The sequence below is a fragment of the Sceloporus occidentalis genome, unplaced genomic scaffold, assembly GCF_023333645.1.
Source record: "Sceloporus occidentalis isolate IW3139 unplaced genomic scaffold, rSceOcc1.0.p SCAF_21, whole genome shotgun sequence".
Classification (NCBI taxonomy): Eukaryota; Metazoa; Chordata; class Lepidosauria; order Squamata; family Phrynosomatidae; genus Sceloporus; species Sceloporus occidentalis.
This window is the reverse complement of record NW_028317001.1, coordinates 5035513-5058462: the sequence shown is the minus strand read 5'-3', so window position 1 is coordinate 5058462 and position 22950 is coordinate 5035513. Positions and strand designations below refer to the sequence as shown.

The following is a 22950-nucleotide window of genomic DNA, read 5'->3' as shown; positions in this document are numbered from 1 at the left end:
AGTAGGGTCTCTCAAGGAGGTTTACAAGACAGATCATTTTAAAAAGAAGTGTGCCTGAGGAACGATTCATCTAGACGGGGGTAGGAGGGAGGGTTTTTTCCTGCTGATCCAGCATCTTTGCCTGCTTTTCTCTCCTCTACAACCCTTTTGCAGGGCCTGCTTCTTTTATATAACAGGGCTCTCAATATTATGTGGCCACTCCTTGGACCTAGCTAAAGGCACCTGAAAACGGATGGCATTTTATCTTGCCGTTGTCTTGGGTGCTTTCCCCCTTCCTTCCTTCCTTCCTTCCTTCCTTCCTTCCTTCCTTCCTTCCCTCCATTCCTCCTTCCTTCCTTCCATTCCTCCCTCCCTCCTTCTTTCTATTCTTCCTTCTTTCTTCCCTCCCTCAACCCTTCATTCCTTCATTTTCTCATCCATCCTTCCTTCCTTCCTTCCTTCCTTCCTTCCTTCCTTCCTTCCCTCCCTCCCTTCTTTTCTCATCCCATATGTTGGTTGATTGTGTGCCTGCTTCTGTCATAAACACATCCAAAATGTCTAGCAGTGCTACATAGCAAGCTTTCCTCTGCCCTCTGTGTAAACCCGAAAGTCTCAGTTGTACATGGGCCGCCTCCAGAAGTCATGGTCTGGCTCCAAAAGGTCAGGACTCTTCACAGCCAGCTTGTCTCCAGTATGATCTGGTGCCATTGCATGCCTCCAGCTCCTCTTAGCCTGCTCAGCAGCATAAGGCTCTGTTGCGGAGCACCCGTGGGTGAAAAGCATGGAAGGTGCTGTCTGATACGAGTTCATCTTGGTTGGCTCAAGAAGGAGAAAGCAGACCTTTCCCCTGGAGTTATGTAGTGATGAACCTTGGTTTTGCATGCATTTATTCGTATGAGACGTATGTCTATCAACTCACATTTCCCTGTGCTTTACATGTGCAAGTGCAAATGTACCCTTAAAACAGTGTTGCACAATTGTGTGGGGCTGCATTAGCCTTCCCAGGAGATCTTGTATCCTTACTGGTCCCCCAGAAATCAGATCTTTTGGGCCCTCTCTTTGCCAACAGGGAGGCCTTTTAAAGTAAGAATTCTTTTATGTCCTATGGGTTTGGTTTTTATTTTAAGGGAAAGGTCTCTCTTGGCCCTAAAGGCAGCCCGAGAGGACCAGAAATGTGGCAGAAATGTTCCTTACAACTAATGAAGACCTTTGGGGGAAATATATATATATTTGTATGTGTAAAAAGAAGTTAATTTTTTTGAAATTGAACCCTCGGGGCCACAAAAATGTCCCTAGAAGGGCTTTATGCCATCTGTGGGCTGCAGTTTGCCCACCCCTGCCATAAAACAACTATGCCCAACATCCGTGTGTAATATTTCTAGGTGTGTGAGAGCTATGTGAGGAACCATCTTCTGGATTCAGTATATCTAGTATGAGGGCCATGTTTTTCCAGTCTTTCCATTGACTAGGTTTTCTAGCCATGTCCTCATAAGTATGTACCCTTAAGTTCTCTGTTGTCTTACGGCGACCTCCTAGGGATTGTCTTAGGCAGCGGTCCCCAAACTGTGCCCTTTAAGAGGTTTTTGGACTTCAGCTCCCAGAAGCCTCAGCCATGATAGCCTGGGATTCTGGGAGTCCGAAATCCCATAAACAGCACAGTTTGGGGACCACTGGTCTTAGGTGAGGAATACTCAGAGGTGGTTTTGCCAGTTCCTTCCTCTGAAATACTGCTTACAGCACCCGGTATTGGTTGGCAGTCTCCCATCCGAGTGCTAACAAGGGCTGACCCTGCTTAGCTCCCAAGATCAGATGGGATCTGGTGCCTTTAGGGTCCCCCCCACCACCACAAAAGCAAACCCTCCAACCTTCCCTTTTTATATTCCCCCTGATAGGTACTTGCATAGAGAATTTGCAAATCCCGCGTTGATCTTGGAATACACTTCAAGCCTAGAGGAGCGTGGGTTTTGCATGACTTGAAGCAGAAGGATGTACGAAAGGGCATCAAGTTAGACACCTAATTCTTCCAAGTTAAATTGGCATTTAATCCTGGAATTCTCTCTTGGTTAAACTCTGCTTCTCTTCTGAGAATGAAACCAGCCCTTCTCGCAGGGTTGCTCTTTCCATCCAGATCAGTAGAGTGACCTTTAGTAAACATCCTCGGCTGGGTGGGATCAGTGGTGAGGAAACAGAAGTGCTGGGAACCATCTCCTTGGCTCTGCTCCACTATTTTGGAGGCTTTGGGTGCCGCGGTGAAGCTGTCCCTGGTCTCTCAGCTGATAGTTGCTTGGAAACACATCCAGAGCTTGAACAACATTGAGCTGTCGCTTTCCTTTTGCTCAGGAGTAAGGAAATGCGCGTTTTGCTTTTCAGCCCCCTCCTAGCTTAGTTTACTTGCTTATTCGGAAGGCCGGTGTTAGAGTAACTAAACAACGCTGGCATCCAGTCTCTTGTGCTGTCTGAAGATGCCAGCCACAGATGCTGGCAAAACGTCAGGAACAAACTCTTCTAGAACATGGCCACATAGCCCCAAAAGACCCACAAAACACTTAATAGGTAAGTTTATATGAATGAGGAGGTCATAACTCCCCTCAACAGCAGTTGGATTGCAGGCCCCTTCAGTTCTAGGCAGCACAGCCATTGATGAAGACTGATGGGAGTTGTAGTTCAGCGACATCTGGAGTCCCTCGCATGTCACCACCCTTGCTCTACAGTGGCCAACCATTGCACATATTCTGTGGCATGCTGTTAGTTCGTGCATTGGCTTAGACCAGAGGGACCAGCATCTATCTCAGGAGCCTTCTCAACGTTTTATTCACATATTAAGCAAATGTATACCTTGCCTTTCTGCTAGCTAGTGGCACTCAAGGTGGCTCGCTGTGACAAAATCCAATGCAGAAACAAATACAAGTAAAACATTTCAAATGAAATAAAACCACAATAGAAAAGAATGCAGTATCACCCATCCAGTCAAAGCCTTCCTATAACTACATCCTTCCTTAAATGCCAAAAGGCCTGATGCTAAAAGGATGACAGGGAGGGAGGGAAAAAACCCAGCCTTTTTGCATTTGCACAGAGGAAGTAGACTTAAGTCTATGAAAGCTCATGCTGCCAACTTCTGTTTTTAGTTAGCCTCCAAAGGTGCCATACAAGGTCTCTATACATACTGATTCAACAGATTAATACGGCTATATCTTGAATTCAGCCTCCCTCCGGGGAGAGTTTCAGTGTCTGGGAGCAGGCACTAAAGAAGGCCATCTCTTTCCCATCCGTACCAAATGTGTTTATGAGGGGAACAGGTCCAACAGAAGGGCTTCCCTTGAAGATTTCAAGATCCAGGCAGGTTCATAAAGAATAGCATAGTCTCTGAAATGTTCAAGCTGCTTGGCAAGGCCCAGGTGCATGTGTTATATCAGAAGAAAAGGTGAGGTGGGACCTAGTGCACTGACATGCCTTGGCTGCAGAACATCATTGGGATTTGCTGAAAGCTGGAGAGTTTATTGTTCAGACAAGCTTCTAAATTACCGGCAACTTGAATTATATTTGTGTGTTGCCTGATTTTCCGCTGCTAGGTTGCGTTACGTTGGCTGTTGGTGGTTTGGATGCTTATAACAATTGTTTTTTTCTCAGGGGCTTTTCTATTCTATAAAGCCACTGGGTCTGCGTCTGTTCAGTGCAGAAAGGCAGCATCTCAGTGTTGCTTTAAAACACACACACAAATATGTAGAACAACAACTTGGAAACCTGCCCCGACAGGCCCCAGTAATGTGCCTCTTCGTGGGCAGCATCCTAGAGTTCAGTGGCAAACATGCCGGGGCTCCTCAGCGAATCGGTTGACGTGGGAAGAGAGGAAAGTTTGCAAATCACTGGAGTGGGATGAAGTCACGATCGTGCAAACGCTCCAGCTGCTCCCAGCCCTTCTCCGGATAGAAATTCCAGCTGTCTCTAGTGTTCAGTTTTGCATCCAGTTCGGTGCTTCCCTGAAGGACAATCTAAGGGAAATTGGAACAAAAGATTTGATCAGGATTTGTCTCTTGGGAGACAGACTGGAAGTCGCCTTAGCTGAAAAAGGCCAACATGGAAAGCTATTTTCAGATTACTTGAAGCTTGGGAAGAGGGTCTCCTCCGTGGTAATGCTCAGAATAAAGGGATTATACAGTTGTCCATATTCGCTAGGGTTAGGGGAACAAGACCCCCGTGAATATGGAAAAACCGCAAATAACAAAAACACCATGTTTTTACCTGAGAGGACACCTCTCTAGGTCATCCAGTGCAACTCTGTGGTCAATGTCCAACATACACTGACCATAGAATGGCACTGGAGTAGCTACAAATGGTCTTTCAGTGCAACTTTTAGTTAACGTTGACCACAGAGTTGCACTGGAGGACCTAGACAGTCCTAGAGAGAACATGTTAATGAAATCCGTGAATAATCACATCCGCAAATATCAAAGCCGCAAATATGGAGGGATGACTGTATTTGCTTCAGCCTTTATTCACTTGGAAACGTTTCTGCTTCAGACTTCCCTTCCAGTCGGTACAAGCGTATTGGGTGACGGGATCTGAGAGATTTAATCCAAAGGTTAACCTTTTCAGGTTGTGTTTATGGCTTGCTTGATGTATCTCATACTCACTCTGCCGTTCGGATGTATCCCTTACAGCTTGGTGGCCTACTCCTCAGTTTGGTGGCCTGGGCCTACCACCAGAACCTAGATCTCCCAAGTCCCAGTTCATTGCTCTAAACCGCGGTTGAGCAACTGTGGCAATCCAGATATTTTGGCCTACATCTGCCATCTTTCCTAACCAGCATAGCCAGTAGTAGGAATTGTGGGATTGAAAACTAAAAACATCTAGAGGGACACAGTCCTTCACCCCTGCTCTAACCACTGCACCACTGTTGTAGGAGGGTCAGTGTGGTGTGTTGCTTAGATTTGGAAAAGGGTGTCATGAGTTAAAATTCTTTCTCCGCTGCGAAGTGAGTTGATGGCCTTAGATTTTGTTGAGTTCGGGATCGAATTGCCCACCTGTCGCAAGGTGATAAATCTTACATATATTGTTCTGAGATCATTGGAGAGAGGGTAAGAAACTAATGTGGGAAGCAATGAAATGTTTAATCCACTGAAGGATTTTGCGTCTCCAGCTCTTATCCATTGTAACCATGCCTCTTTCTTCTTTACAGATTAATGGTGCAATGCAGGAAACCTCTTAAGGTCTCTGATGAATTGGTACAGCAGTACCAGAGCAAGAATCAGTATCTAGCAGCAATAGTAGCCGACCAGGAGCCAGAAATGGACCCGTATGCATTCGTCGACGGAGATGAAGAATTTCCCTTTCCAGATAAAAAGGACAGGCAGAACAGTGAGCGAGAAGTTGGGAAGAAACACAAGGTGAGTGGAAAACGTGAAGGCACTGACCAGCATGTGGTGATTTAAGAGCAAGGGCTCTACAACGTTTCAGGAATGGCTTCTGTATAGAATGCATGTGGACTAGGATCTCAAGAACCACACAACTAGTTCTTGGCATCCAAGGCAAGGTGGGCTTCTATCTCTCTGATACTAGTTTCAGCCCATGCCACATGGTCACCTACTTTCAGGATTTAAAAACAGATTGCAGTGGACTGGTGGGGCTCGCTGTTCTAAGAACAAAGTCAAAATAGTTTTTTGTGGGGTTTTTGGGGCGTATTGCCATGTTCTAAAAGAGTTTATTCCTAATGTTTCACCTGCATCTGTGGCTGGCAGCTTCAGAGAAGATCTCCAGCACTCTCTGAAGATGCCAGCCACAGATGCTGGCAAAATACCAGGAATAAACTCTTCTAGAACATGGCCACATAGCCCGAAAAACCCACAAAAAACTATGGAAGCCGGCCGTGAAAGCCTTCGAAGTCAAAATGTCCCACAGACTATGCCTAATCTCTTTAAGTATACTTAGGCCTGTTACAGACAGCCAAAATGAAGCTGCTTCGAGTCACAGTGGAGGTATGGTGTTTCAATGATGCATGCATCCAGAAGTCGCACCAAAGCCACGCTCCAGCCCTAAGGACTGGAGCATGGCTTTGTGTGGCTTCTGGACTCTTAGGACGCATGCATCATTGAAACACCATACCTTCACTGTGACTCGAAGCAGCTTTATTTTGGCTGTTTGTAACAGGCCTTAAAGACTTTCTTTGGGCCCCAGCTGTAAAAGTAGTTTTGGAACATAAAAAATCCATGCAGATTTTAAAGAAGGATCTGTGGTCAGGACACACACTTTTTTTTACTTAAAGCATTTGTAGTATAAATGTTATACTCTGCCCTTTAGACCTCCAAAAGCTCCTGGAATATGTTACGAAGATAAGCAGCATAGCAGTCCCGTTACTCAGGCCAGCAGTCTAAATTTTAGATACAGTGTACCAGGAGTAGAGGAAGGGAAAAGCATGTTCAGGTTACATTTCTGGCTGGAGGTTAGTTTGCCAGAACAGTTGCCAGTAGGTGACACTTGAAGGGATGGGATGGTCAAAGGGAAAAAGGATTCAGGTGCTCAATTCTAATGTTTTCTGCATTAAATGCATGGAAATGTTCATGAAGTGTTTACATGGAGAGGTTGTAGCTCAGTGGTAGATCACACACTTGGCATGGAATTGCTCCCATTCCCAATCCCTGCCATCTTTAGTTTTTAAAGATGTGGTGGCAGGTAGTAAGGAAAGAATGGTATTACAGTACTACAGTTCCCAGAATACCCCAGCCACTGTGCCCACATGCGCTGGAGATTTCTGGCAATTGTTGTCCAAATGAGTACATTTTCCAAGAGTACACTACAAAAGAGTACTCTACAAAAATGGGCAAAGCTCTTGACATGGTATAAGGTGGCTCCTACATTTGACAAATGTGCTGGAAGAGGGACTAAGCAGTCTTGGTTTGCTCAAAATGGAGTAAATACTTGGTGTTGAAATCACCGATGTGGGGAATGTTAGTATGTAATAGAAAGAGGGAGGGGGTGAGTATTGATAGAATAGGTTTCTTTCATATTCAGGCTGTGAATATAGTTGAGAAGATTGTTTGAAACACCCGAGGAGTAGCTGTGTTGATCTTGCTTCTGCCTTTTCTAGTCTGCTTCCACTTTTGTTATTAGATGCCATATCTCCAGGCATATGCTTTTCAAGAGTAAGACCCCGGTTCAGTTACTAGCATCTCCCTTGAAAAGAATCATAGGTGACAGTCTGTGAAGGACCTCTTCCTAGCTTGGTTACTGGTAGTAGAAATACTGCCAGTATCCCATGTGTTGGGCTACACATACCAATAGCCTGACTATGTTCAGCTGCTTCATATATTACTGATGATTCATGTGTAGTAACCACATGCTCACACATACCTCTGGCTGGTGTTTTTGATCCCTCCAGACTGACGATGGGGCACCCAACGTGGGAGAAGATGCAATGTCTCTTTTTAGTCCTTCTGTCAAACAAGGTAAAGTTCCTGCTTTCTAAAAAATATGTTGTGCTTAGTTTAATAGTCAATAAAATTTATTCGGTCATTGACCAGTATATGTGCTTAGTTTTTTTTTAATGTTCAAATAAATTAATTTCATTAAAATTAGATATTGTTGGGACTGGGGGGCAAAATAACTGCCAAAGTTGACCCATTAGATTATCCATGTGCCAAAGAGAAAAGGATCTCTAATACAAGAATGCATTTATCTATTGGGATTGTTGGGCTCAACTACATGTGTGGTTAAACTGCTATAATTTAAATTATGCCTGATGTTGAGCATCTTCTCCTTTCAGCATTGGATGCCCAGCGCGTTCCTCCTCACAATCGCACGGCGTCAACTAGTTTGTTCCATGAAAATGACCTGGTTGTCTCCTACACAGACCTCGACAATCTCTTCAATTCCGATGAAGACGAGCTCACAGTAAGTGGTTTTCTGCTGAGGTTTGTTTTGCAGCTTTATATTATGGTAGGGGTCAAGAAGCAGCGCTTGCAGAGATGCACAGTGTGCGGTTAAAAATAAGAATAGTAGGGCCAGTTCTCATACTTCCATCTTTCCAGTAAAACCAAGTGCTGGGATGGGGTGGGAAGGGGGCTTGTTTTATATGGGAATCATACCCCCTGGGGGCTTTAGCGGGCACAATTCTCCTTTTGGGGTCCTTTTTAAGAAAGATGGAGGGGTGGCAGAGGGGCGCTGGGGCTGCTTGGAAGGCCTTCAGGGCCTGCATAAATCCTGCACGGTTCCCACCCCGAATCCATGTGACCATCAATGGTAAAGGTGCAGTGTGGAGAACATTGGATCAAATGGGGCTGGATGGGGCAGGTTCCAGTTGTTCCACTTGGTAGCTGTGAAAGTACAGTATATTGGGGTGCCAGTAGGGGGTAGGGGCATTTTGAAATATTTTACATTTCTTTTATTTATTGAATTGATACCCCACCTTTCTCTGTATGCCTGGACCTCTTACCTTTCAATTTGAAGTCACAGGTGTACCTCCCTTCGAACGGTGAAGTAGCTGAGACACTGCCCCTAACACTGAACACTACTTCCCCAAATCATGGCCTTCTTAAAGGGTCCATTTGGGGGAATGTCTCAGCTGAGAATTGCTGAGAGTGACGTATGTACCAGTGTGCCATTGGGTCCTTGCGTCATGCTACTTTATCAGCATCCTCAACAAGGTCAGCTCAGTTGATGGAAGCAGTCTGTTTCAATGTTCCATTCCTCGGGTGATACACTGCTCCAGTCATGCTGACCAGCCTTCCCCACCTCTTAATAAGAACAATGTTTGATTTCCCCCCCTTCTTTCCCCCTCCGCAGCCTGGGTCTAAAAGACTGCTGAATGGAACAGATGACAAATCCAATTGCAAAGAGTCAAAAGCAGGAAATCTGGACCCCTTGTCATGCATAAGTAAGTGGCTTTCTTCCTGGCTTCATAGTGTCACTCATACAACTTGATGTCCTCTCTACGATATGTGGAAGTTGCTGTGCCTTGTTCTCCTTGTCATGTGAATGGTTGCAAATACAGTACCGTTGATGGCTGGTCCATATGATTATTTAAAAATCAATTAATAATAATCTTACAGTAGAGTAATTTTGCCGTGCTACAGAAACCTGTGCCATAGCAGACTATACTGTAACAGAAGTAGAAAACAAACACCCTTTTAAATCTAAACCAGGTACGGCGGATCTTCATAAAATGTATCCCACGCCGCCATCCTTGGAGCAACACATTATGGGGTTTTCTCCCATGAACATGAACAATAAGGAGTATGGCAGCATGGACACTACACCGGGAGGAACCGTCCTAGAAGGAAATGGCGCTACCGCCGGCGTTCAGTTCAGAATTGAGGTAGACGAAGGATTCTGTAGTCCCAAACCCTCCGAAATAAAGGTACGTGAATTCAGCATCTTGACACCTTTATTCTCGAAATCCCCCCTGCTTTTTCATTTCTTCTTCATTTGTTATTCCCCTGTGTCTGTTTGCGGCTTATCAGATGTTTAAAAGAGGCTGGCTAAATAGATGGCTTCTTGTGGGTAGATACCGTGTTTACTGACTCTTACATTCTTTTCAAAAGGTACAGGCTGACCCACTCTAATTCTTTTCTTATTTGGGATGCGGTGGGATTTTTATTTTGTCTTTGTAGTACCAAAGCTTTGGTTCTGCGCGATAAGAAAGGCACTTGGTTTGGTTTTCACCATAATGTTTTCTTAGTTCTGATACATTTGCATTGTGCAATACATAAATCTTAGGGTCTCGTGATGCAAAGTATAATATACAGATGACTAAGTTAAAAATCTTCAAACACGCAACTCCAGCACAGCAAATTTTATCCTTCCAAAATGTGACAAAGGAGTTGCATCCGTCGATTTTCAAAAAATTACCTTTTTCCTAAACCGTACATATATGTATATGTCAGCTTCTTTATAACTGCTGTATTATAGAAAGGGAGCCAATTTTGAATAGTATTCAGTGGGCTTGGCTGCCTTTTTTCCTAGTTTCTGGGCAGCAAACTATGTATGTTCCTTAATTCTGCTGTTCAGTAAGGATTTATGCACTGAGAAAGTGCAACAGTGTTGGAGACAAGTATTTTCTTTGCCATAAAGATGAAGGCTCAGAATGTGCGCCTTCAGCCCAGATGTAACCCAACTCCTTTTCCACTTCTGTATTGGCCCCATACAGACAGGCCAAAATAAAGCTGCTTCGGGTCACATTGGAGGTATGCTGTTTAAATGATGCATGCGTCCTAAGAGTCTGGAAGCCACACCAAAGCCACGCTCCAGACTGGAGCATGGCTTTGGCGCGGCTTCCGTACTCTTAGGAAACATGCATCATTTTAACAGCATACCTCCAATGTGACCCGAAGCAGCTTTATTTTGTCCTGTGTGTGTGCCCATATTGTTGTGTTTTTTTTAAATGCATGTGTTTTTAAATGATGTAGGGAGCCAGATTATTGTCTCCTACCCCGCTCTTCATTTTCTAACTGTCCACATCTTCATGTCTGCTCTTCTCCTTTGCTTGCCAGGATTATTCCTACGTTTATAAGCCTGAGAACCTTCAACCTTTTGTGGGCTGCTCCATGTTTGCACCATTGAAGACTCTCCCCAGCCAATGCCTCCCGACCATCAAACTGCCGGAGGAGTGCGTTTACCGTCAGAGCTGGACCGTTGGCAAGTTGGAGTTGCTTCCTCCAGGACCCACAATGCCATTCATCAAAGAGGGGTATGTGTCTGTCTATAAGGTGGAAGAGGCCTTTATTTTTTTAAACTGCTCAAAGAGACGTCTCCATATGCTGGTGCAAGAGCTGAGCATTGCTTTTGTACAACTCAGGCCTGTTACAGATTGCCAAAATAAAGCTGCTTTGGGTCTCTTTGGAGGTATGCTGTTTAAATGGTGCGTGCATCCTAAGAATCCGGAAGCTGCACCAAAGCTGCACTCCAGTGCTTAGGAATGGAGTGTGGCTTTGGCGCGACCTCCGGACTCTTAGGACCCATGCGTCATTTAAATAGCATACCTCCAAAGAGACCCAAAGCAGCTTTATTTTGGCAGTCTGTAAAAGGCCTCAGATAACCAACTTAGTTCAAGCTTGGCTAAGTTAGCCAAGCCTTCCTTAGCCTTGTTCTCTCCAGGTGTCATAGAGGACAGCTCCCATCATGCCATCACCACCACCAAGTGTTGGCTTTGGGATCATGGGAGTTGTATTCCAACACATTTGAGGAGCCGTGGGGTGTTAAGGAACATTAGCGTTGCGTTGCATATAATATATTCCAAGTGTTGGCAAGGTGCTTGAGATGTTGTACTCTCTGAATAATTCACACTAGGCTTACGGTGTAGCTTACAATGGTGTTAATGTCTCTCTCTGTTTTAAAAGTAGCTATTAGGTGTTAAACTTTATTTATTAACTCTTGTGTAATGGCTTCTTGGAGGTGCTTTGGAGTATTAATTTAATTTTAATAAGCCATGAATAGTTCCGTAAAGACGAACCAGGGACTCCGCCGCACTTCTGGCAGCGTTAATAGCGCCGGTTTATTATGCTACATATCGGGGAAGGAGAGAAGGGAAAAGTGTTTCTTTGTTTTGTTTAGGGAAGGGAAACGATTGCTCGCAAATGTCATGTTTGGAATGGGATCCTTCGTAAATTCCTAGGACTGTGTCGAAGGTTTGGGAGCAAACATTTGATCTGACGGCACAAAGGAGCACGCTGGAGGCGCCTTTGGTGCTCTCTGTCTGTCAACAACAAAAAAAGGAGGCAGTCTTCCCAGTAACAGTGAGACGTGGCTTCCTAGCCAATCGGGTTGGGTTATACAGTGACATCACTGAGAACAGAAGGAAGCCAAATCAGCATTTAAGCTAAATCCGAGCATTTACCTGAATGTGAGAGGTACATATATGAAGGGAGGATTTTGCCCTGTCTGTAGATGGGCGGCTGCAAAAATCACCCCTCTGATTTCTAGGTCTTCCTTCAGAAGCTGCATTGTAGAACAAGGCTTTGTTATTGCTGGATCTTAACAGCTTGTAACTCTAGATTTCTCAATCTTGAATCATCTTCAGTGTTTTCTCTGTGGGTCAAAGAACCTACCAATACAGTTCCACTCAGTCCAGTAATTGGCAATATGCTTTTGGATGCTCTCAAGCCGGGCAATGACCATAGAAGCTCTCCTCCTTTGCTTGGTCCCAGCATTTGGGAACTGTACAGTGGGTCCTTGTTATCTGCTGGGGTTTTGGTTCCAGGATCCCCCATGGATAGCAAAATCCATGGGTGCTCAAGTCCTATTAAATGCAGTGGCATAGCAAAATGGTGTCTCTTATATAAAATGGCAAAATCAAGGTTTGCTCTTTGGAATTTAGAATTCCCCTCCAATATTTTCTAGCTTGAATCCGTGGATAAAAAACCCGTGGATAAGGAGGGCCGACTGTAATATATTGCATTTCGATGTGGATACTGTCATAGAAAGACTTTAGGGTCATTAAGAGGCTTCGCCTACGACTCTTGCAAGTCCAGTGAGGGTCTAAATTCAGTTTTAAACATTTGTGGTATATAAGATCATTGATTATAGATTAATGTTAGTATGTGCCTTATTATATCTTGGCCATTTTGTCCAGACGTTTGCATTGCGTCCAGCTCCTTGCCTTGTACACTAGCATCTTACTGTTTGTAGGTTGATCTACCATTTGAAAGCGTGGAATAATAATAACCTCACTCTTTATTGTTGTTGTGTTTTTTTAAGTGATGGGAGCACCATTGATCAAGACTATGGCCCTGCCTATACCCCGCAAACGCATACTCCATTTGGAATGCCACCAAGCAGTGCCCCGCCAAGTAATAGCGGGCCGGGCATCCTCCCTTCGCCTTCCACTCCTCGTTTCCCAACTCCTCGGACACCAAGGACTCCTCGAACTCCCCGCGGGGCTGGTGGGCCGGCCAGTGCCCAAGGTTCAGTCAAGTATGAGAATTCAGACTTGTATTCACCAGCTTCAACACCATCCACGTGCCGGCCGCTGAATTCGGTTGAGCCGGCTACCGTTCCTTCTATCCCCGAGGCCCACAGCCTCTACGTCAACCTCATTCTCTCGGAATCGGTGATGAATCTCTTCAAAGACTGTAATTTTGACAGCTGTTGCGTCTGTGTCTGCAATATGAACATCAAAGGTGCTGACGTTGGAGTTTACATTCCCGATCCAACCCAGGAGGCCCAATACCGCTGTACCTGTGGCTTCAGCGCAGTGATGAACAGGAAATTTGGCAACAGCTCTGGCTTGTTCCTGGAGGACGAGTTGGACATCCTGGGGCGCAACTCGGAATGCGGCAAAGAAGCCGAGAAACGCTTCGAGGCCCTCCGCGCCACTTCTCTCGAGCATAGCGGAGGGTCGAAGGAGGCCGACCGGCTACCCGACGACCTGATCCTCTTGCTGCAAGACCAGTGCACCAACTTGTTCTCGCCGTTTGGTGCAGCGGATCACGACTCCTTGCCCAAAGTTGGTGCCGTTGGGAGCGTGGTACGGGCCGAGGAAAGGGATTGTTGCAACGACTGCTACCTTGCGTTGGAACACGGGCGCCAGTTTATGGACAACATGTCGGGAGGGAAAGTTGACGAAGCACTTGTGAAAAATACTTGCTTGCATCACTGGTCAAAACGAAACGGTAAGTGTTTTTCTTTGCTAGAGGACGTGACGTTGCCAGCCGCAGTGCTTTCAATGTTCCGCCCCGAACTTAGAAGCAACCCAGTGGTTTACTACAGTTTGAAGAGAGAGAATAGCTTATTTGGGTTTCCTAGAAACTTCTAGTTTTCTGAAACTCCACATTATTATTCTCTGAAAGACTGGAAAGTTTGGTTTCTTAGGTTAACCGTAGCTTCCTTGATGCTTTAGGCCATGGACACAGTCACATTGGAGGGAGCTCTGTGGCATTTACAGTTAAATTGACTACTTCTTCAAGCATGATGTAGTGGTAAGAGTGTTGAACTAGGACCCTGGGCGACTAGGATTTGAATTCTTGCTTAGTCTTGGAAACCCACTGTGCGTCTTTGGACAAGTCACGCTCCCTTGGCTTCAGAGGAAGGCAATGGCAAGTCAACTGCCTTCCAAGAAAGTCCTATGAGTAGCGCCACTCTAAGTCAAAGTTGTCTTGGAAGTCACATAACAAGGTTCCGCAAAGTGTGTGTAAACGGATTTGTGGGTTGGCTCTGGTTTTTGAAGTAGTAAGGAAATCTTCTACGGTGACTGTTTTGGTGGACCACCTCCACATACCTATAGGATGAACTTTTTCGGCAGAGCATGAAAGATTTCTATCGTATAGTTATGCCTCCTTTAGCCCATATATACTTTTTTTTGTCCTATGTTGCATTGAGATCTTGAACTAGACTCTTTCGATGTCTTTGAAGGAGCATGCTAAACTGTTTGGTGTTCCCTGAACTGTGCTCTTTGATATATTATATATAATATAATACATTGTTGTGAAACAGCGTGACATGCGAGACAAAAATAGTTTGTAAAAGTAGGAAATGTTACTACATAATACTCTGGTTAGCTGCGTCAAGTGTGGCTAGTGCATCAGTATATTAGGATGTTAAATAAATTACTCACACAAGCATAACAGCATTTAGGCCTAAATCCAATTATCAGCCCTAACTAGAATAGATATATTGAAGCAGTGGGAACCTGGTAAATTGGTACACATATATGTTGCATTGATACAGTGGGTCTACTCTAGTTGGTGCAAACAATCAGATTTAGTTTATTTAACCAAATCTCACTTGGCTCGTAAATGTTTTACATGGGAGTTTCAGCATTGCTGGCTGATGGCTGTACTTGAAATTTACTCTTGTCCCTCCATATTTGCTAGGGTTAGGGGCACAAGACCCCCGTGAATATGGAAAAACCACAAATAACAAAAACACCATGTTTTTACCTGAGAGGACACCTCTCTAGGGATCTCTAGGTCCTCCAGGGCAACTCTGTGGTCAACATTCGACAGACACTGACCATAGAACTACGCTGGAGGAGCTACAAAGGCCTAGTAGAGTAATCTCTCTAGGGATCTCTAGGTCCTCCAGCGCAACTCTGTGGTCAGCATCCGACAGACACTGACCATAGAACTGCAATGGAGGAGCTACAAAGGCCTAGTAGAGTGTTCTCTCTAGGAATCTCTAGGTCCTCCAGGGCAACTCTGTGGTCAACGTCTGACAGACACTGACCATAGACCTGCCGTGGAGGAGCTACAAAGGCCTAGTAGAGTATTCTCTCTAGGGATCTCTAGGCCTTTCAGTGCAATGTTTAGTTAAATTTGACCATAGAGTTGCACTGGAGGACCTAAATATCCCTAGAGAGAAGATATTAATCATATCTGTGAATAATCAAATCCGCAAATATCAAAAGCTGCAAATACTTACTGCACAGGGCACAAATGTTTTGGGTTTTTTTTGCCATGCGTGCTCTGTATGCTTCGTGTCATTTTTTGAAGAATGCATTGGGTTATTCAAGTAACAGGCAAATATACTCCTTTCGAGGGTAATTGTCAACCAGTTGACGGATTCTTAAATCTGTTTATCCTAAGCCTTTAATTGGAAGGCTGATACGTCAACCAACATGAATGTGTGTATTGCCAAGTCATCAAACTAGATGAATGAGGCATAAGAATCTCAAAAAATAGTTAAGTTGTGGCTAACCACTTCTTAATCAGAAAACCTCCTGTAGTTTTTCATCCAGCATTTCAATTTTTTTAGGTGCATGGAGTGTGACCAATAAAATGTATACATTGTCCCTCCACATTCACTGGGGTTAGGGACACAGGATCCATGTGAATGTGGAAAAAACACAAATAACAAAAAGACAATGTTTTTACCTGAGAGGACACCTCTCTAGGAATCACTAGGTCCTCCAGGGCAACTCTGTGGTCAACATCCGACAGACACTGACCATAGGACTGCACTGGAGGAGCTACAATGGCCTAGTGGAGTATTCTCTCTAGGGATCTCTAGGTCCTCCAGGGCAACTCTGGTCAACGTCCGACAGACACTGACCATAGAACTGCGCTAGAGGAGCTACCAAGGCCTAGTAGAGTATTCTCTCTAGGAATCTCTAGGTCCTCCGGTGCAACTCTGTGGTCAACGTCCGACAGACACTGACCATAGAACTGCGCTGGAGGAGCTACAAAGGCCTAGTAGGGTATTCTCTTTAGGAATCTCTAGGTCCTCCGGTGCAACTTTTGGTTAAAGTTGACCATAGAGAGTTGCACTGGAGGACCTAGATATTCATTAATCAAATCCATGAATAATCAAACCTGTAAAAATGACGGCCATAAATGTGAAGTGTAGTCATTTTTAGGAATGCAACCGAGCAAAAATATTTCCGCTACAAGGCCTGGAAATGGGAAATATCAGTTGTTGACATGCATGGCCAGCGACCAGAACATTGATTCACAGCTCCTTCCAACTAACTTTGTGTTTCAGTTGTAGACGTGAGCATGCAATGTTCTCAGGACATCCTCCGCATGCTGCTCTCGCTCCAGCCTGTCCTTCAGGATGCCATTCAGAAAAAAAGGACCGTTCGATCTTGGGGCGTACAGGGCCCTCTCACGTGGCAGCAGTTTCACAAAATGGCTGGCCGGGGCTCTTACGGTAAATGTTAAACATTTTTATTGCCAAAACAAAACGTTTTCGTTTTAACTGGGGCTGGGGACTGGCAGGTGGGAGAGATGTTTTTTAACTTTCCAACCCTAAGGAAAAGGAATTTGGTGCTTGCGAAAACATTTATTTGGGGGAAAGTGTGCTCAAATACCAGATGGAGCATCAAAACAAGATCTAGGACCTCAAGGAATTGAGGTTGGAGACCTTGTGCCACCTTGTATTTGTATAGGACCAGTTCACAGTGTAGTGAAATGATAGTTGCCCTGTCACAAATAGGTTTCCATTGCTTCCCTGTGTCATACATACATACATACATAAATTAATATCCCTGTGCCTTCTGTTTTGTAGCAACTGTAGTTCACTCTGGGGGTTAGAGCATGCAAACCACAGTTAGTGCTAACCATGGTTTGCTTCTAATTGAGAATTAAGAAACTATAGTTTTTTGTGGGTTTTCCAGGCTATGTGCCCATGTTCGAGAAGAGTTTATTCCTGATGTTTCGCCAGCATCTGTGGCTGGCATCTTCAGAGAACATGGCCACATTGACCAAAAGCCCCACAAAGAAACTATGGATGCCGCCTGTGAAAGCCTTCGACTTCACAGTTACGAACCTACTTTGAAACATGGTCCTGATTCTCATTTGGAGGCTAAACTGTTAGTAAACTTAGCATGTGCAGGTAGACGCTTTTGGAAGATCAGTAAGCAGAGGAGAGCATTGGCATGTGCAAGGGGACGGATGTGAATCCATCGCATATTCAGATTGTGGTCTGACGTTGATGTCCGAAGCTGAACTTCTGAGACTGTAGATCTCAGTTGGAGCTAGATAGATTTCCCAGGATCTCTCTTCTGGATGTGAAAGTTTGTGCCCTTGCTTGCTCCTCTCTCAGGATTAAATTATTTAGAAGAGAGTAGAGAGCTGGCAGTCGGTCCTCTAGAATACAAGTGGCTTTGTTACAATCTGGTCCTGTTCTAATGCCTATGGTGAAATGTGGATATCTCATCCAGGAACTGACGAATCTCCAGAACCACTGCCCATTCCCACTTTTTTGTTGGGATACGATTATGACTTCCTGGTGCTGTCCCCCTTTGCCTTACCGTACTGGGAGAGACTCATGTTGGAGCCCTACGGATCTCAGAGAGACATAGCCTACGTCGTGGTGTGTCCGGAGAACGAAGCGCTGCTAAACGGAGCAAGGACCTTCTTCCGGGATCTCACCGCGATATACGAGGTAAGGACACCCCCAAAGTGCATTGTTCCCCATCTCTCTTAATGGGGATCATTCCTCAACTTTGCATTCCAGCTGGCACTTAAAACTGCCAGAGGCCTTATCTCCACAAAGCAACCAAAATGGATGGTGGAAAGAGATAAAAGGCTTCGCTCATCTAGCAAAACTTCATTTAAGGAGCAGTTTCCTTATCATGCAGATGCCATCAAGTGGTTATTTTATGTACTGCCCTCCCGCATTCAAGGCCGCACACCATTTTGCATTCTCCTGAAGGATGCATAATTCCAAGGCACCGCCTATCTCAACCCTATAAGAAAAAGATTCCCTTTTCTTTTCAGGTTCGTTGAATCCCTTGATCAGCCGCTTATTTTATGGTAGGGCTTGTTACAAATGTAGGGCTCTGCCATTCTCCTACTAGGAAATCCCGTTTTTACAGCATTTTTACCTTCCACACACCATTCTTTCCTCTCTGTGAAGCAACTGTAGGGCTTGCTGTTACTCTTCCCAGGGCTGGATTTTGCACTTGGAACTGCTGTTTTTAATTGTTATATTTCTGAAGATTCATTATAAAAAGAAAGGAAGGAAAACATTGCTTAATATAACAGGGCGGCTTTGCTGTATTTACGTACTGAGTCTTGTCAGAGAAAAGGGGTGCATCACTGTCACATAGACCCTCGCTGGGAGGATTAAAAATAACTTGTTTTACCTCATCCAAGAAAATTATGGAGATGTACCAAGAGCCAGAGAAAGACACAGCAATCCGGGAGACACACAGAGAGAGCGCTGTTGATGTACAAAGGATAATGAAGAGTAAAAGGTTTGGCCGAAGTGGTTGTGATCATTTCAATCTCACCGAACTTTCAGCAGCAGAACCAAAAATGCTGCCCTTTCCATTTCAAATAGAAACTCCAACATATGGCCACTGAATTTGCCAATTCACAGTGTAGGGTTTTAGGGAAACTTTGGCTGGGGATCCCTGGAAAGTAACTCACCCTTGTGTGTATGTGCGTGAAATGATGCTGTGCCTAAGTGTTTGGCTCAGGCTTGCTGAGGCTTTCTTGGGAATGAAAATAATAGTTTCCACCTCTGAAGATCAAATCAGTCGTGAAGTTGTCACGAAACAATGACGGAGAAGCTGAACTACAGGCGGCAGCTTCTTCTTTGGCCTTACATGCCATTTTGTCGCATCATGCTCAGGGTAAAGGGAGAAGAGGGCTGCTTCCACCTTTTGGTTTAGTTGCATTTTTCATGCTTGGTCAGGGCCCAAATGGAACCTATCTCTTAGATGACGGAGCATTCAGATGTCATTTTTAAACAACGTTCCACTTTACCTTTTCTCTCTGACAACAGGGGAAAACCAATCTAAAAGCCCAATCGAGGGTGACACGTAATGGTTGTTATCCTGTTAGTGGCATCATGTAATAGTCATACAGGCCCTATACAGACAGCCAAAATAAAGCTGCTTTGAGTCACTTTGGAGGTATGGTGTTTACATGATGCTTGCATCCTAAGAGTCTGGAAGCTGCACCAAAGCTGCACTCTAGTCCTTAGGACTGGAACGTGGCTTTGGTGTGGCTTCTGGACTCTTAGGGCGCATGTATCATTGAAACACCATACCTCCAAAGTGACTCGAAGCAGCTTTATTTTGGCTGTCTGTATTAGGCCATAGTTTATAATAGTCATGTATTTCTAAGAGTAAAGTTGCAGCCCAGATTGATAAAATCTGTGTATTGAAGCTTTATGGACCAATACCTCTGAGTCAAAATACAGGAAAACTATCCTTTAGAAAAATAATAATGTTGAAACGTCCCATATTTAGAAGAAAAAAGCCCAAATAACTATTGGGTTTATTGTGGCAGAAGCATTCAGGGAGTTGTGTCTGCTTCATTAGGTACCTAAAGGAGCCAAATATATTTGGCTGGAAGTAGCATTTGCTTTCCAGTTGCAAAAGCCCCTCTGCCTAATTTTTTCGGGACCCTCCATTCTTTCTCACTCGCTGCACATCTTCGTGCCACCGTCAACACTCCCCGATCCTTCGTGTCGCATTTCGTTGGAAGGAGGGCTTGAGGAAGTCAGCTTCTGCCAGCTCAGTTGGATGCACCGAAAATCTGGACCTGACCCATCGTTTTGACTGCAGTATCTATACAACAGCTTTCGCTCCGGAGCAGTAACATGAGCATGATTTCATGTAGTTGTATCTTAATTAGGAAAAAGGGAATTACTTATTAGTAAGCATTTACTTGTAGCTAATTACTGTGTAGTAGAATGGCACTGTCCCATGCTTGACGCTTGCTTAAAATAGACATTCACCGGTGCCTTATATTCACCGTGTTTAATTCCCATATTGTTGTTTTGCAGTCCTGTCGACTCGGCCAGCATCGACCCATCTGCAAACTGTTGCCTGATGGCATCATGAGAGTTGGATCTGCCGCTTCCAACAAGTTCTCTGAGAAGTCTGTTGCCGAATGGTTCTCCCAAGCAGCTCATGCCAACAACGATTCCTTTTCTAGGCTCAAGCTGTACGCTCAAGTCTGCCGATATGATCTGGGTATGCTTTCCCCTCCTTCATTTTCCTCAAACCTATCACTGAAATACACACATAGCATAGAGTTAAAAGTGTTGTGATGCTGACACACCAAACCCCAAATTCATATCTACACTTGGACTTAAACAGGGTCTCGCCCTTTGGTCCTGGGCAAGTTTTTAATCTTTTCATTAAATATTTGTTTTAAGTAGCCCAAGTTAAAGCAGGAGCGGACTGCTCCTCAAACACTGAAAATGTAATTTCTACCTTCTGATGAAAACTGAGTGGCATAACAAGGGCTGGAAAGTTACTTTGTTCCCAAGTGAACAAAATTAGTGTGTTCCCAAATGAATGTAAGCAAACAGAAATATAAATAGATGTTTGGGAAATAGCTAATACTCCAGAGGACAGGATCAAAATTCAAAATGACCTGAATAGACTAGCAAGCTGGGCCACAGCTAACAAAATGAACTTCAACAGGGAGAAATGTAAGGTACTGCACTTAGGGCGGAAAAATGAAATGCACAGATATAGGATGGGGGACACCTGGCTTAAGGAAACAACATGTGAAAGAGATCTAGGAGTCTAAGTAGACCATAAGTTGAACATGAGTCAACAGTGCGATGGGGCAGCTAACAAGGCCAATGCGATTTTAGGCTGCATCAATAGAAGTATAGTGTCTAGATCAAGGGAAGTCATAGTGCCACTATATTCTGCTCTGGTCAGGCCCCACCTGGAATAATATTGTGCCCAGTTCTGGGCGCCACAGTTCAAAAAGGACATTGAGAAACTGGAGTGTGTCCAAAGGAGGGCGACTAAAATGGTGAAGGGTCTGGAAACCATGCCCTATGAGGAACGACTTAGGGAGCTGGGGATGTTTAGCCTGGAGAAAAGAAGGTTAAGAGGTGATATGATAGCCCTGTTTAAATATTTGAAGGGATGTCATATTGAGGAGGGAGCAAGCTTGTTTTCTGCTGCTCCAGAGAACAGGACCAGGAACAATGGATGCAAGCTACAGGAAAAGAGATTCCAGCTCAACATTAGGAGGAACTTCCTGAGAGTAAGGGCTGTTCGACAGTGGAACACACTCCTTCCTCGGAGTGTAGTGGAGTCTCCCTCCTTAGAGGTCCTCAAACAGAGGCTGGATGGCCATCTGTCGGGGATGCTTTGATTTGAATTTCCTGCATGGCAGGGGGTTGGACTGGATGGCCCTTGCGGTTTCTTCTAACTCTATGATTCTATGATTCTATGATTATGGCCTGCCAGTTTCAGTAGCCTGTGAGCTTTTAACATTCTAGTGGGGTTCCAACTATAACATCCCAACTGTCAGTCATTACAGGGACCCTTTCTGTGTTTTTTCATGTTAAATAAAATCATTGAAAAATCAGAGTTTTATGGAGCACAGCGGTGGGTGAGTTTGGAGTATAAAGTCCATTTATAGAGAGGGCAAAGTAATGAAAATCACAGCACTGATCCTCAGACTGAATCAACAAAATATTAATTTTCCTGTGCCATTTTCCCCTCCTCTTTCTTTCAAGGTCCTTACCTTGCTACACAGCCATTGGACAATTCCTTGCTTTCTCAGTCCAACCTAGTTCCCCCCGCAAGCCATCCTGCATCGACCCAGCCTCCGGTGGCAGGCAGCTCCACCCCATCATCAACCCCATCATCCACCGCCAGCACCGCCGTAGCAATGAACTCAAGCAGCTCCATCCCTTCCACCGCTACCACTGCCAACTCTACCTTGACCACAACTGCCACTTCGTCCTCCTCTTCCAGCATGGGCAGTGGGATGCCGGCAAGCAAACCTTCCTCGTTCCCGCCATTTGGCAGCATGAACAATGCCACCCCCTCGTCCCTTTCCACGCAGCCCGCAACGGTCCAGAATGGGCAGGCTGGGACGCAGCCGCAACAGCAAGCAGCTGGAATACCTGGGGAAGCTCCCTCTCTCCCCGCACAGCCACACCCAGAAGTTTCCGAGAGGTAATGTAGTAGCAGAGATTTATTTCCACGGTGCTTTTCGGATTGATAGGTTCCACTCTTTTTATACCTCACCTTTGCTTCAAAGCGTTCAGGGCAGTTTGCACATTGCTACTTATTGTCATAAGTCAGCAGTGACTAATGGTGACCCTATGAATGAGAGATCTCCAAGGCATTTGTCATCAGCAGCCTTGTTAAGATCTTGCAAACTCAGGGCCACAGCTTCCTACAGCTTCTGTTGTAATCCGCTTTGATTCCCCAGGGAAAAGGCAGAATATAAATAAATTATTATTATTATTACTACTACTACTACTACTACTACTTGATTGAGTCAATTCATCTGAAATGTGGTCTTCCTCTTTTCCTTCTGCCTTGTACTCTTTATTGCTTTTTCCAGTGAGTCATATTATCTCAAGACATGTCCAAAGTACAATAGCTTAATATAATCATTTTGGCTTCTAGGCTTAATTTGCTCAAAGGCCCATTTTATTTGGCTTGTTGGTTTGGCAATCCAGGGTATCCTTACAGATCTCCTCCAGCTTTACTTTTGATCCTCTCCCCGTGGTTACTACTCAGAGGTGCTAATTTGGGGAGCTGTAGTCCAAAAGGAACATACTGATGCCAAGCTGTTTTCTTACCTTACTTGAATGCAAGAGAGGTTC

The 22950-nt window shown here is 44.7% G+C and overlaps 1 protein-coding gene across 2 annotated transcripts in view; it reads left to right on the top strand.

Annotated features, from left to right (window-relative positions):
• LOC149301469 (mediator of RNA polymerase II transcription subunit 13-like) overlaps positions 1-22950 on the top strand; it is a 113076-nt gene that overhangs the window by 80423 nt on the left and 9703 nt on the right. For both annotated transcript variants that reach the window (XM_089484353.1, XM_089484355.1), the window contains exons 11-21: positions 5156-5363; positions 7352-7418; positions 7736-7863; positions 8755-8845; positions 9114-9328; positions 10461-10657; positions 12664-13577; positions 16384-16551; positions 17564-17787; positions 20143-20332; positions 21847-22291. In XM_089484353.1, coding sequence (XP_089340479.1) covers positions 5156-5363; positions 7352-7418; positions 7736-7863; positions 8755-8845; positions 9114-9328; positions 10461-10657; positions 12664-13577; positions 16384-16551; positions 17564-17787; positions 20143-20332; positions 21847-22291 — 2847 coding nt within the window. The remainder of the gene's footprint in view (positions 1-5155; positions 5364-7351; positions 7419-7735; positions 7864-8754; positions 8846-9113; positions 9329-10460; positions 10658-12663; positions 13578-16383; positions 16552-17563; positions 17788-20142; positions 20333-21846; positions 22292-22950) is intronic.